General features: G+C 53.6%; 1 protein-coding gene across 1 annotated transcript in view; it reads left to right on the top strand.

Moving 5' to 3' along the window:
• Positions 1-12,457, top strand: part of LOC107318792 — a 32,356-nt gene extending 19,899 nt beyond the window's left edge. The window contains exons 3-4 of the mRNA XM_032446830.1: positions 9,906-10,001; positions 11,919-12,457. Coding sequence (XP_032302721.1) covers positions 9,906-10,001; positions 11,919-11,991 — 169 coding nt within the window. The 3' untranslated portion in view covers positions 11,992-12,457. The remainder of the gene's footprint in view (positions 1-9,905; positions 10,002-11,918) is intronic.
• The last annotated feature ends 349 nt before the right edge of the window (positions 12,458-12,806 follow it).

Raw genomic sequence — 12,806 nt, 5'->3', positions numbered from 1 at the left:
TGTATTGCTGCAGCTTTGCACGTGGCCTTCTCTGTCTCCCCAAGTATTTTGGGGGCGGGGGGGGGGGTTGTTTCTGCTGAGCTCCCATCTGATGAGGACTCATTCTAAATTTTCTCGTGCTACATTGAAAGCCAGGGATGTATTTCCAGTCTCATCTCGCCTTCTCTGATGGTGCCAGCATTTATGCATCTAAACTGTAATTTTTTACGCTCTAACTGGGGAACCAGACTACAGCCTCTGCAATTTGCATGAATAAATGTCATGTAAAACCATCTGCTCATGGACAGTGACCAGCTGAAAAGTTATGTTAGGAGGCAATCCGTTTGGAGCGATTGGCGGATCTATTTAATGAGATGTTGAGATTTACACGTCTCCATGTCTGAGAGAAGGAGCATGGGTAGATGGATTTAAAGGCAGGGATAGATAGATTTAAGGTCACAGAAGCATTCAGAGCCTGCCAAGCCTGTCCTGAAGTGGAGGTGACTCTACCCGGGTGATGCAGGCAGGGGAGGAGGTCCGCCAGCGCTTCAAAAGGCACTGTCTTAGGAAAAGGTAAAATGCAGAGCATGTTCAATTAAACGTTAATGAAGGGTCTTGCGTAGCTTCTTGCAAGGTTATTGCGTGGGATTCACTCTGTGACCCCTGAGGTCTTTGAAAGGCAGGAACAGCCCACAGCGATGTGTGCTGAAGGATCCTGAGGTCTTCAGACCCCATTAGAGGTAAAGGGAAGGAGATGCCCACATCTCACTGCATCTCCATGCTTAAGAGGCTGGTGCTGACCTTCCCCTGCAGCCAAGGCTTTATGAGCCAAGTGGCAAATCTGTGGGTAAGGAAGGAACAGCCAGAAGGAACTCCAGACAGCTGGAGAACTCTTTGAAATGGCCACATTGGCTGGGATCTACCAACCCATTTTGTGCTCAATTCCTTCCCAGCTCCTTCAGAGCAGGGCAGGGAGGAGGGCCCAGAGGTGGCTCTTGTACCAATCTCTGCTCTCAGCCATGCTGGGTTCAATCCTAAGTGAGGATTTAATTGCATTCAGTAAAATCTGCCCAAATTTACAGCACGGAAATGAGAGCAGAATTGCAAGTGTCCTTGTTTCTCGGTGCCGTCAAATAGCTTTTCTCAGCCTTGAGTCCTGGCAAGCTAATCTCTGTAGAGTTTTATTTCATATGGTGTCTGCATTGCCCTATTAAAACCACAGCCCTGTTCCCGATTCTGTACATGTCAAGTGCATATCCATGTGTATTGGAGCAGAGGGATGTGGCAATAAAACTGTTCGCGACTACTTGTTTGGATAAAAAGCACAGATTTGCTTACTTGGCAGTAGCTTCCCCTTTTTAGCAGGAATATTTGCACAGAGGCTTTCATTTTGTCACAGTGGTCATGGGAAGGATGCTGCGCTGCCACTCGGGTCCTTGGGTTTCTGTGTGAGGTTTTGCCATGGTTTGTTGGTAGCGATGTCCAGAAATCTCCCGCGGCAAACAAAAGAGCTCCAGGCGGTGGTTTGGCTGCAGGAGCTGCATGATGGGAGCTGGGCTTCCTCCAGCCCCCAGACCTCTGCCGCAACGAGGCAGGGCTATGTTGGGTTTGCATCACAGCTTGTCTCCTTTCTGACTAAGCTGATGGACAGGAATAGCTTCTTACTCCTAAGGTGCATCTGTTTCTGGAGGCGGACGTGGGTTGTGGCATTTGTGTTGGCAGCTTGCGCTGTGCTGCTTGGTGAGGCTCTCTTTGGGCTGCTATCTGCTGGGATGGGGGGGACCTGTGAGCAGCACTGCACGAGAGCATCATAGGTGTACGGAGGTGTTTGCCTTTGTGCGGGTCTCGGAGGTCTCTTTGTTTTGTCTCCCTCTGAGTACCTTGTGCAGATGCATTTGCATATATGGAAAACGTTGTCATCATCTCCTCCCCCTTCCCCAGCTCATGCTGCTCTGCAGACTCGTGGGCATTTCCAGCTGAACGGTGCTGCCGAGCCCAGCCAAGCATGTGGGGCTGGGGGCTAAGCCCTGTCTGCTTCTTCCTTCCCTAGAGGGCAGTGGGGCGGTTGGGGGGCGGTCAGGACATCAGGGGCATTTTTTCTTAATATTCTCTGACTCGCCGTAGGAAGATGGTCAGGTCCTCGAAGGGTTGTTCCCTCAACCCCCAACCCTGACCCCCTCTGCTCCCCCCCTTCCATTCTCACGCTGGCAGCGGCGCTGCAGAAAGCATCCAAACGGCACTACCAGTCTAATCCAAGTTGAAACCATTTTTGTCCCTATCCAGAAAGCCTGGGAGCGGTCCCACCGACAAATCCCTCGCTCCACCGGCCACCATTCACCCCCACAAAGACGTCCTGTACAGGACACATTCAGTCCCTAATCCTCTCTAAGGTGCTGCAGGCTCTTCTCTTCCCAAACCCACACCTGCTCTGGGAACTCGAACGCTCCGAGGTTCGTCTCTGTGCTCTGCAGCCTCCATGGGGACAGGCTGGGCCATCGGAAGAAGGGGGTGGAGGAGAGCCGGGGCAGCTGCGGGGCTTGTGTTAGTAAACACTTCCTTGGGTTCACATTTTAATTCCTTGCCCCCCTCCCCATCTTCTCCCCCATCCTTTCCCTTTTCTGTACGCTCACACAATGAGACCATTGTCAAGGGGTGATTTGAATGAGGGGTCTCCGGGCATGTTCCCAGCATTGTCAAACAGAGTGGGAAAAAAACCACAACTCCAGCCCAGCCAGGAGGACCGGACCAGACTGAGACAGATGCCTAAATTAGTGACAAAGCCTTTTGAATGTCCCCCCTAGACAAGGGTTGCCTTGTGCGTGTGTGCGTGTGTGTGTGCATGCTCGTGGGTGTGTATTTGTGGCTGGGTGGCAGCTTGCATGTCTCCTCATGTTAATTAGTTTTGCATGCATGTCTGATAAGGTGCCAATGAATATATTTGTCCTTCCATTGGCGAAAGCTGTCTCGGCGGCAGGGGAGATGCAGGGCGCTGGGGGTGTGCTCCGAGCAGCCCGGGGTAATTGAGCTGTGCGGGGCTGGAGGAGAAGGGCTGAGAGCCCACTGCATCAGCGGGGCTGGGCTTCCCAGCCATGGGTCGGCTGCCTCCTTTGCAAATTGCAGAGAGTTTAAAAGAGAACTGAAGCTTTTTTTTGGTTCACTGGGTCTTTCTGTTCGTCTTTACTGATTGTCTGGCTGAGGGTCTGTGGGCTCTTTCTTCTCCTTTGCCCTGTGTCTCTCTCTCAAGTCCCTTAAAAGGTGTTTATTTCCAATGGGTTTGTATCCATCTTTGTATGTACACATACACATGCAATCACTCACACAAAGCCCCAACAACAAAACCTCAGCCTGCTTCTCCAGTGAGGCAGCTGGATCCACTGCCAGCTACAAAGCATGGGAAGGAGCGGAGCTGGGGTGTGCAGGGCACGGAGCAGTGGGAACAAGAGCTGGAGAGACAAAGGGAGCAGTGCTACCAAGGATTTATCAACATTTGTTCAGAACAGAGTTATTAATTACAAAGATAAAAGTCTTTCCACTTCCCCAGCATATGGACCAGCACATAGTGTCATTCCTAGAGTGCATCCATCCATCCATCCCCCCGTCTGTCCATCCATCCGCCCAACTGCATTCTTCAGATTCACACAAGGATCTATAGGATGTAGGGATGTTAACACCACTTTGTTAATTATTTTTTGCATCTTTCCGCTTAAACCAGCAAAGCTCGAGAGCCAACATACATTTACTGAGCGAGAAGCTCTAGAATGGCCAGGGATGCCTTCCCTCCCCATTCCCCCCTCTGCTGCTGAGCAGCTGCTGTGCTGAAAGAGCAGGGAATTACATGGCTGAGCAGCGACTGCCACAGGGCTGCTCTGAAGCGAAGGTCATTTGGGGAAGTTTTGCTGTATGCAGGGTTCGGTGGCTTTGCTTTCTCTTCTATGCTGGGTTCCCTGCGTGGGCACCAAGGGTGTGGAGAGCAGTGGGGCTGGTTCTGGCTGGGAGATGGCTTAGTTGGAGCAGCAGAGCATAGGGCAAATGTCTTAAATCAAAGAATCATAGAATAGCCCGAGTAGGAAGGGGCCCATAAGGATCATCGAATCCTCCCTGCTGTTGGAGCAATAGGCACAGTGGGCAACTCAAAGCACTTGTGGGGAGTGTGCAGGAAAAAAGGACCCCCAAGAAATGCAGGTTGGAGAACAAAGGCAATTTCATGTGGCTTATCAGCGGTGCCTAATTGCGCAGGGTGAATAATGAGCAGTGGGGGAGGCAGCTCTGCTGTCCTCCTGACAGGCTGCAGCCAGTGTCTGGAGAGCCCGAGTCAGTGCCAGCACATGGTGGGGGTCCTCAGAGAGGGCCAGCCCCATCTTCTGCATCTGTGCCCCTTTCAGAGCTGCTGGGCTCCTCTGTTGCAAAGCCTTTGTGTTAACTCCACATCATAGAATCGTAGGATCGTGGAATCATGGAATCACAGAATGGCTTGGGTTGGAGGGGACTTAAAAGATCATCCAGTTCCAAGCCTCTGCCATGGGCAGGGTTGCCAGTCACTAGTATGTACCCTGTAAACCAAAGGGGAACGTGCCATTGGAAGAGGTCACCATGCAAGTGCTTGGACCTGTTGTTGGCTTGTGGGGTGCACACGTTATCCACAGCTGACCCTGGTGCAACGTTGCCTTTAATCATGAGGAAGAACTGGGAAATGACCCACAGACCCACTGCAGACCCCTCCAGTCCATCTCCCACCCCTCCATCCCACTCCATGCATCCCACCTCTTCCTCATTCTGCTCCCAGCCCCATGCAGGGCAATGGAAACCGCTTTGTCAGAGCTCTGTGCCAGCCCGATCTGCAGAAAGGCTTTTTTTTTCCCCCTGTTGGGATGACTATTCCCACACAAGCAAAGCCTCTTAATGAATCCGTGGCAGCAAAGTAGGTGAGGCGCTCGCCCTGCCAAGGCTTCTTGGCACTGCTACAGTCACGTAATCATGCTCGGCTGCCAGCGGGGACAGAACAGGAAGAGTTAACATGGGGACAGCGTGGGGACAACTAATCCCAGCAGGATGGGTGGCACAGACCTGTCCTTCCTCACCTCCCCCTCACCGCAGCCCACCTCTTCCTCTCCCACCTCCTCCCTTCACTCATCTCTCCCATCTCCATCACACTGTCACTCCTCCCCCGGCCCCTCCCGTGCCCCGCTCTCTCCATCCAGCACGTTCCCCTCCCGCACGCTCCGAGTGGGAGCGAGGGGCCGTGCGTTTGGGCTGCGGTGGAGGTCACAGCTATATGGGGATTGTTTAAAAGAGATTTGCCCACATCCCAGCCCATGTGACCAGCCTCAGCTGCAGGTCTCTCTTTCTTAATCTGGAGATAAGCGTGATTATCCGAAGAAGGGCTGTTCGGAGCTTTGTAACTGTGACAGGGGAGCTTTCAAGTCGCACTTTGCTGGCAGAGCAGCGTTTAAAGCCGGGGAATCAGATTCCAAGCGTGGCTTTGCATCTCTTTGCTGCTGGGAGCATGGCGCGGGGCTGGCAGCAGGGATGGGAGCTTTATTAGGACTTTGCTTATGATGCGGAAAAGGAACCGGGGGAGGGAAATGAGGGGAAAAAAAATCCCAATTCACCATTTCCCGACTGGTGGTGGAATTACAGCCATTCTCTGCTTCCAGGAGGGCAGTGGAGTCCCATTGGCCTCACATCCAGGGAGCAGTTTGATGGCCAGGAGGTTCTGCTGCTTTCGGTGCCATGCAGCGCGGGCACGTTGTGTCTCTTTGCTCTGAGTCCCCATCCCCGTTGCACAAGAGGTCCCCAGGGCCCTGTTTGGAAATGAAATGCTTGTGGCAGCTGGGGATGCTGTGCCTGGCTGTCCCCAGAACCCCATTCACAACAAAGCTTGTTGGAGGTGTGTCTTGGTGGGATGTGGGGATGTGGCAGTCGTGTGGTTTAATGTCTTGTCTTGCCATCTCACACCAAGGGCACAGTCCCCAAAGGCTTCTTGCACCAGGACAAGCATCAAAATAGGGTTTAGTGGAAATGTTCCGCCGTAGAGCAGGCGCTTCTCTGCTTCTATTTGTAGAATAAAAACTCTGAGCAGAGACTCATCACTGCGTCTCTTTTGATGGAGATGGGTCAAGGAGAAAGAAACCTGGATCTAAGCCAGGGGCTGGAATCTGGGTCGATGCTGAATGAGGACTGAGTGCCAGCAGCGCTCCGGCCCGTCACTCGGGCAGCACTCACTGTTCTTGCTGTATCCTCCTTGGAAGGGGTTCAGCTTCAGGCCAGCCTGATCCAAAGGACACCTGAACAATTCCCTCCTGCTCGCAGCCACTCATTGCTAGAGTTAGTGTGAATCTGCAGCCCCTTCTTCTGGGTTTATTTGAGGGGAGCAGTTTCTTGCTTGTGTCTCATGATACAGAAAGTGATCAGATGTCCTTCTCTGTCTTCCATGTCTTCTCCTTGCATAATTTGGCCATGGTGGTGTCCAGCCCTAAAGTAGCCCAGGTGAGCAGTGGGGCAGGACGCATGTGGGGTGGAGATGTGTGCCTGTGGGACTGGCTGCTCATTGTACCTCCAGCAGCTGCAGGAGGGAAGTGGTTGCAAATACATCATCTTGAGCATGAGCTCTGCACTGTCTCCTGCATGGTCTGCTGTCCCTGGAGCCCCACGCAGCTGGTCTGTGGGTGGGAGCTCTGTTTTCCTTGTACCCCTGTGAACTTGATTTTTTGTTATTTTTCTCTGCGTGCCGCTTACATGAATCCTCTTCAGTGCCTACAGCTTATTCCGTGGCTTTACTGAGGATCTGGCCAACATATGTAGCCTTCCTCCAGGGTACGGCTCTTTGAGAAGCTCCAAGCTGGACACAGCATGTTTTCCCAGTGGCTACAGGGCTGAGCAGTCCAAATCCCACATTGCACAGATCTCACACGTGCCCTGGGTGGGGGAGAAGCAGAGCTCCCCCCACTCCTGGCAGCATGGGAGCAGCAGAGGGAACGTGGGCAGGAGCGTGGAGGTGTTGGCGGGTGCAGGCAGGAACACACGTGTGCTGGGACAGCCGTGCCCATCTGCACCATCATGGTCACACGTGTGCCTGCATGGCAGACCATCCCCATGCTCCTCACCTACCTGAATCTGTGGGGTACAGGGGGAGGATGGAGGCATCCCTTTTAAGAGCCTTTTAAATGGAACTGGATCTCTAAGAGAAAGAGTTGAATTGATTGCAAAGGTTGATTTATCTGCTGGATGTTTCTTCCAGCTTTCCGGGCATGCACAAGCTCAGAATTGCCAAGGTGGGAAGGAACTGACAAGCACTGATGTGTCAAAGCAGGACATAAAGAACTAGGGGCCATGTCCCCAGCTTGCCCCAGCCTGGCACTGTGAAACATCTCAGTCCTGCAACCCACCAGGGCCAGCTCTTCCCCAGCAATGACTTTGCCTCCTTTTTGCACAACCGCAGCACGTTTCTGTCTTGCCCTGGCAGTGGGATGGGATGGCCAGGGACAGGCAGACAGCAGAGCCCAGGCACACCAGCCCTGTATGGAGAGCTTCTTATGGGCTGAGGGTGGATGGAGTGGTGTGAGGTATTGTGTGGTGCTGCATAAAGCGAAAGGGCTGGTGGGTCTCAATGGAAGTGACTGACAGATTTGAGAGGTGTGAACAGGACGGAAGGGACCAAAGGTGAGCTGAGCCCAGCAGCCAGGGCAGGGTTTGGCAGAGAGCAAGGGGGGATGAGGAGGAGTGTGGTCATGCCATGAGGAATGGGAGAGCTGCTGCAGGGCTGGAGGTGGTGCTGACACAGGAGTGACACAAAGCTGCATCACCTGAGTGTCCCTTATCACTGTGTGGGGCAGTTCCATGCTTTGCTTTGTTGCTGTTGCTCACAGCCATTTGCTACAAAGCCCCAAACCAAAAGATTTGACCAAAAAAGAAAATATTTTTTTTTCTTTTTTTTTTTTTCCTTTTTTTTTTGCTCTCCACCTCATTGCCATAGTAACAGAGGTCCTGAGGACACCTCCATGAAGTAGGTCACCGCAGACCCCGTTTTGCTGCTGCTCATGGCAAGCGCTGGGCATCCCCAATGGCTTGAGCATGGCTGGGCTGGAGAGGTACCCTGCAGTGGGGTACCCCATGGCCATGCCCTGGTGGGGGTGACATCACCTAAGTGCCATCCAGAGCCATCCAACGCCTGGACACCGATCGTGGGAAACTGCCGTCCCTCCTGTTGGTGTCCCCAAGTCAGGGCTCCCTCCCATCCCCCTCCGCCTCCCTCCCCCCTTTCACTGGAGCCTCTCTCCTCCTGATTTGCATAATTTTCCATTTTCAGTGTCCCCTTTTCTTTTTCTCCTCTCCATATGGTGCGTCCCCCTCTCTGCCTGGTGCAGGAGCCCTCCTTAACAAGCTCGGCAAAGCCCTCTCTCTCAGGGGCTGCACATGAAAGATGTTCTGTAAAAACAGAGGCCGGCAAGGAGCCCTCCCCCTCTCCCCCTTGATTTATAAGGGGCCGAGATGTGGGAACGTTCCTGGGTCGTGCTTTGGAGCCGTCGGGTGTTTGCAGCCGTCTGCAGTGCCTGTTTGCTCCATTCAGTGCAGACCCCTACGGCTGGCGCTCCCCGCGTCTTTCATCTGCAATGCAAAAAGAGTGGTGGGGAAAGTTGGTGCCTCTCCTGCGTGTCCCAGGCTTTGCTTTCAGCTGCTGAGGGATGCTCTGTGCCTGCTGCGTCGGGGTTGGGCTGCACCCTTGCTGGTGCTGCTGCCCCACCTGAGACACAGGTAACAAAAGTGGCACAAGTGAAACAAGTGACACCGGTGGCACAAGTGACACGGCTGGCACAAGCTCTGTAACCAAGCAGCATTCAATATTCATTCACCATTCATCATCTCCTCCATCCCAGCCTGGGCTTTCCCACCACCCTTTGGAGCTCCATCCTCAGCAGCACCGTGGCAGTGTCTATGTACAGACCCCACTGCCATCCCACTGCCACTCTTGGGGATCCCCCCAGTGCCGTGCTGCCGGGCAGAGGGTGCCAGCCCAGCATTTGACGGGTTAAGCCGGTCTCCAGCTAATTTCTCCCAGCGCTCCCCTCCTCCTCGCGCTTCTGTATGCAGCAGGCAGGGCCTCCGCGCAGGTTCCTGCACTGAGCTGTTGCCAGGGGAGTAGTTAGGCGAGTCTGAGCTATGCGGGGAAAAGGCCCGGGCTGTCAAAGTGTCTGAGATGAACCATAGCCCGGTCCCCCTGCAGCTGGGCCCAAGCATGCATCAGCCCTTGTTTGGAGCCTGGGAATGGCAAAGCCCAGGGAGGTTCAAGGGCAAACTTGCTATTCATTAGTCAGGGGTCCTTGACGTTCCCACTCTCTGTCTCCCTTCTTCTTCTTCTTCTCTTTTCTGTCCCTCTTTTGACAGATTCCTGGGTGCTTTGGGGGAAAGCTCCCCTCCTCCTCCTCCTCCTCGCCCCGCCAAAAGCCCTCCCCATAAAATTCCCTGCAGACAGGCAGGGGGACAACAATGACGGCACCGAGAGCCGCATCCCGCGGGCATCCTCTGCCCCCCGGTGCCGTGCACGATGCACTCACCCCATGCAAGCTGCACATCACCCATGTTTTATCATTGTGATGCTCACAGGAAATTGTAACTTGAGATAAGAAAATGTCAGCAGCATTCTCCTCTCACTGAGCCCAAAGCACCATGAAGTTCCTCCATAGGAAATGTAACCACGTGCCCAGGTGCACAGGGTGGGTGTGGGATGGAGGGAGCAGTGCTGGAGATTGTAAAGGTTGGAAAGACCACTAAGATCATTCAATCCAACCCAACTCATCACAACCGTGCCCAGATAGAACCCATTCCCACTGCACACAGCATTTCATTGCTTGAAGAATCCAAAGCTTGCTTGTAATTACCCAAAGCAAACAGCACATCTTCTTAATTTCAAATGATTTTTCTCTCTCCAGGTCCCTGGAGCAGAATGGAGGTGTAATGCTGAGGAGCTGCAAGAGAGAGCGCAGCTTTGGTCACTTTGGAGTTGGAGATCTTGAGCCAGGGATGAGGTATGAAGGCTCTATTTGCATCAAAGTGTGTGTGTGTGCAAAACGACAGATACCGGGGGCTTGCAAAATGCAGTCAGGGGTGGAAGGGAGGAAAAAAAGGGGGAGAAGGAAGGGAGGGACAAAAAAAATTCAGCAGTGAATAAAGGTTTTAAAAGTAACACCTCGGCACAATTAAATTGTCCAGAAAGTTTCTCCGCACCGACGGAGCGGGGCTGAGCTGGGGGAGGAGCAGAGCCCCTCCTTCCTGCCCAGCCCCAACAACAGGCCTTTGGCACACAGCGGTGGTCCCGTCAGGCAGAGCCGCCTGTGTTGGTGGGCTGGCACTGGGGGTTCCACTATCGAGGGTGCTGTTATTGGGGGTGTCATCACTGGGGGTGCTGCTGTCGGGGATGTCACTATTGGGGTTGTCTTTGTTGGCACTGGGTTCCACCCAGCCATCTCCTCCAGCCCCTCCAGCCCCAGTTACCCCGTGCTGGGGCAAGTGGATGTTGTCCCATTGCAGAGAGCATCCTCTTCATTGGCACAATGGTTGAGTTTCTCAGTATGAAGCACGTTCACGTGGCACCAGAACACCAGTGTGGGTTTTGCCTGATGAGCTCAATGGCTCAGCATCTGCCTCCTCTCCTGGGCTTGGAGATGTGCTCACTATCCTTTGTGTCCCATCATGTGAGGACATTTGGGGTGACTTTGTGTAATATAGGGCAATGCAGCATCGGTCTGCTCCCCTGCTTTGCAGCCTGGCTCTGTGCTCCCTGCACATACACACACACATCAGCGTGGGGTCAGCCCTCTGTGAGCCATCCCCAAACCAATGCACGTGGGCTGCATTTTCCTCCTGCCCTTCTAACGTGTCAGCTCGCTTCGAAGTTGTGCAAGAGAAAAGGGATTTTCCTCGGATTCCCACCAAGCGCTCTATGAATATTGCAATAAAGGGGTTATAGGAGATAACTATTTTTAAGAGAGAAAGAAAGAGGAAGAAAAAAAACCCACATAACAAACCACCCATGGAAATGGCAGCCTGGACCCCAGAGTGAGGAGTATTTGCACAGTTCAAAGAGTGCCGGTGGTTCACGCAGCCGCAGCCCGCGAGCTCAGCGCTGCGACCTACAGCGGATCGCGTGGCGTTGCTCCCAGGGCGCCTCATTAGAGCCACGCCGTCAGATTTATATCTTAAAATGGGCTCGCAAATATTTTATACAATTTGCAATATTTTATAAAATCACGATTTGGTGCACTAAAAAGAATAAACGAGCTGCCTGACGGTGCTTTTTGCGCCCTAGATCCAAGCGCGTGGTAGAATTAGAGGTGTGTTTGACTTTGCTCTTCCCAGCACTGCAGTTTATAAGCAAAGCGAAGGGAGGATGGTGAAGGACGGGGCTGGGCTCCATGCTAAAGGCCCGTGCTTGTGGTTAATGCGGAGAAAATGGTGGAAAACTCCAGGAAAAGAGGGAAGAACCTGTTATAGGGTGTGGGGTGAGAGCTGCAGGGGGAGCCTTGGAGGGGATGAGGGCACTTTGGCTCAGCGTCACAGCTTCGGCCGCAGCTCCGTGCCTCATAGGTATCACTTTCTGCAGGCAGCCAAGGGCGCTGAGGGCAGGGAAAGTTAACGTGGAGATTAAAACATCAGAGGGCTGCTCCTTTAGTGGCTCTGACATGCAGAGTAATCCCTTGCCCCAAAGCCTACAGGGAAGGACAGGCTGCAGCCCCTCAGTGGGGCAGGGGGAGCACGGGGCCATGGCTCCGTGGGTCAGGAAGGAGTGAGGTGACACACGGCGGGACAGCAGCAGGTGGTGGGGTGTTAATGGGGATGGGGTCGGAGCCTCGGTCCATCCATGCTCCCATTTCTGTTCTCAGCTTCTGCGATTCTGTGTGCTGATGAAGAGACAGTAACCTGTGTGCTTTTCCTTTCCTTCTCAGATCCCAGAGAGAAAAGAGACGTCCCCAGCCCAGCAGCTCCTTCCTGGCTGTGCTCTGCTCACACTGTGCCTGATATCTCCAGGATTCTCCAGGAGGGACCCAACCTGTCACAGCCCCAGCAAGAGGCAGCATCGGCTGCTGGACGTGGAGGGGTTCTGCATTGCATCACACCTGTGGGAGGGAGCCAGGAGATGGGGAGGCTGACAGAAATCCCATGTAACTCCTGTTTATCACCTCCAGGACCCAAATACCACTGGGCAGAGATGTGTGAGCACTGTCCCGGCTGGGTCTGGGGGTGTTGTTGGGAGCGGGAGGGAGGTCTGAGCGGGATGGATGCCATGCTTAGGGACTCTGCTCATGGAGCAGAGCTTGGCCTACACTGTCCGTGCTGTGTGTGATGGACTGACCATGGGCTGACCATGCCTGATCCAGGCAGTGTTCCATTGCACTGTACAAATAATGCACTGTAATTCTCCCCTATTAAAATCAACCCCACCCCATGCACTGTTACAAATAAACACTCCTTTCTGCAAAAGCCAGCTGTGTGATGTGGTACAGTACTGAGACAGAGGAGGCGATGGGCACGGAGCTGCCTGCAGACACAACCCGGGGAGGATGGGAGCAGCCCAGAGCCGAGCGCCGCGCCCCAGCGAACGATCTCTATTTGGTCTGAGCCCTGTCTGGGAAGTTGCCGTTAAACCCAATGCAAACAGCCCCTGTGAAAGGGCATAATGAATATGTCTCCGCAATGATTTGGAGCTCCTTCTGCTTGCAGAGCGGGGTTCCCCATTGTGCCCGGCTCCCGGCGTGCTCTCGGCAGAACGCTCGAGGTGGCTGCTTTCCCAGCTGAAACCCGAAAAAAGCAAACAATGGGTCAAGGCCCGCATT

Source organism: Coturnix japonica, chromosome 10 (assembly GCF_001577835.2).
Source record: "Coturnix japonica isolate 7356 chromosome 10, Coturnix japonica 2.1, whole genome shotgun sequence".
NCBI lineage: Eukaryota > Metazoa > Chordata > Aves > Galliformes > Phasianidae > Coturnix > Coturnix japonica.
Note: the sequence above shows the minus strand (reverse complement) of the source record. Positions and strands in the feature narration are given on the sequence as shown.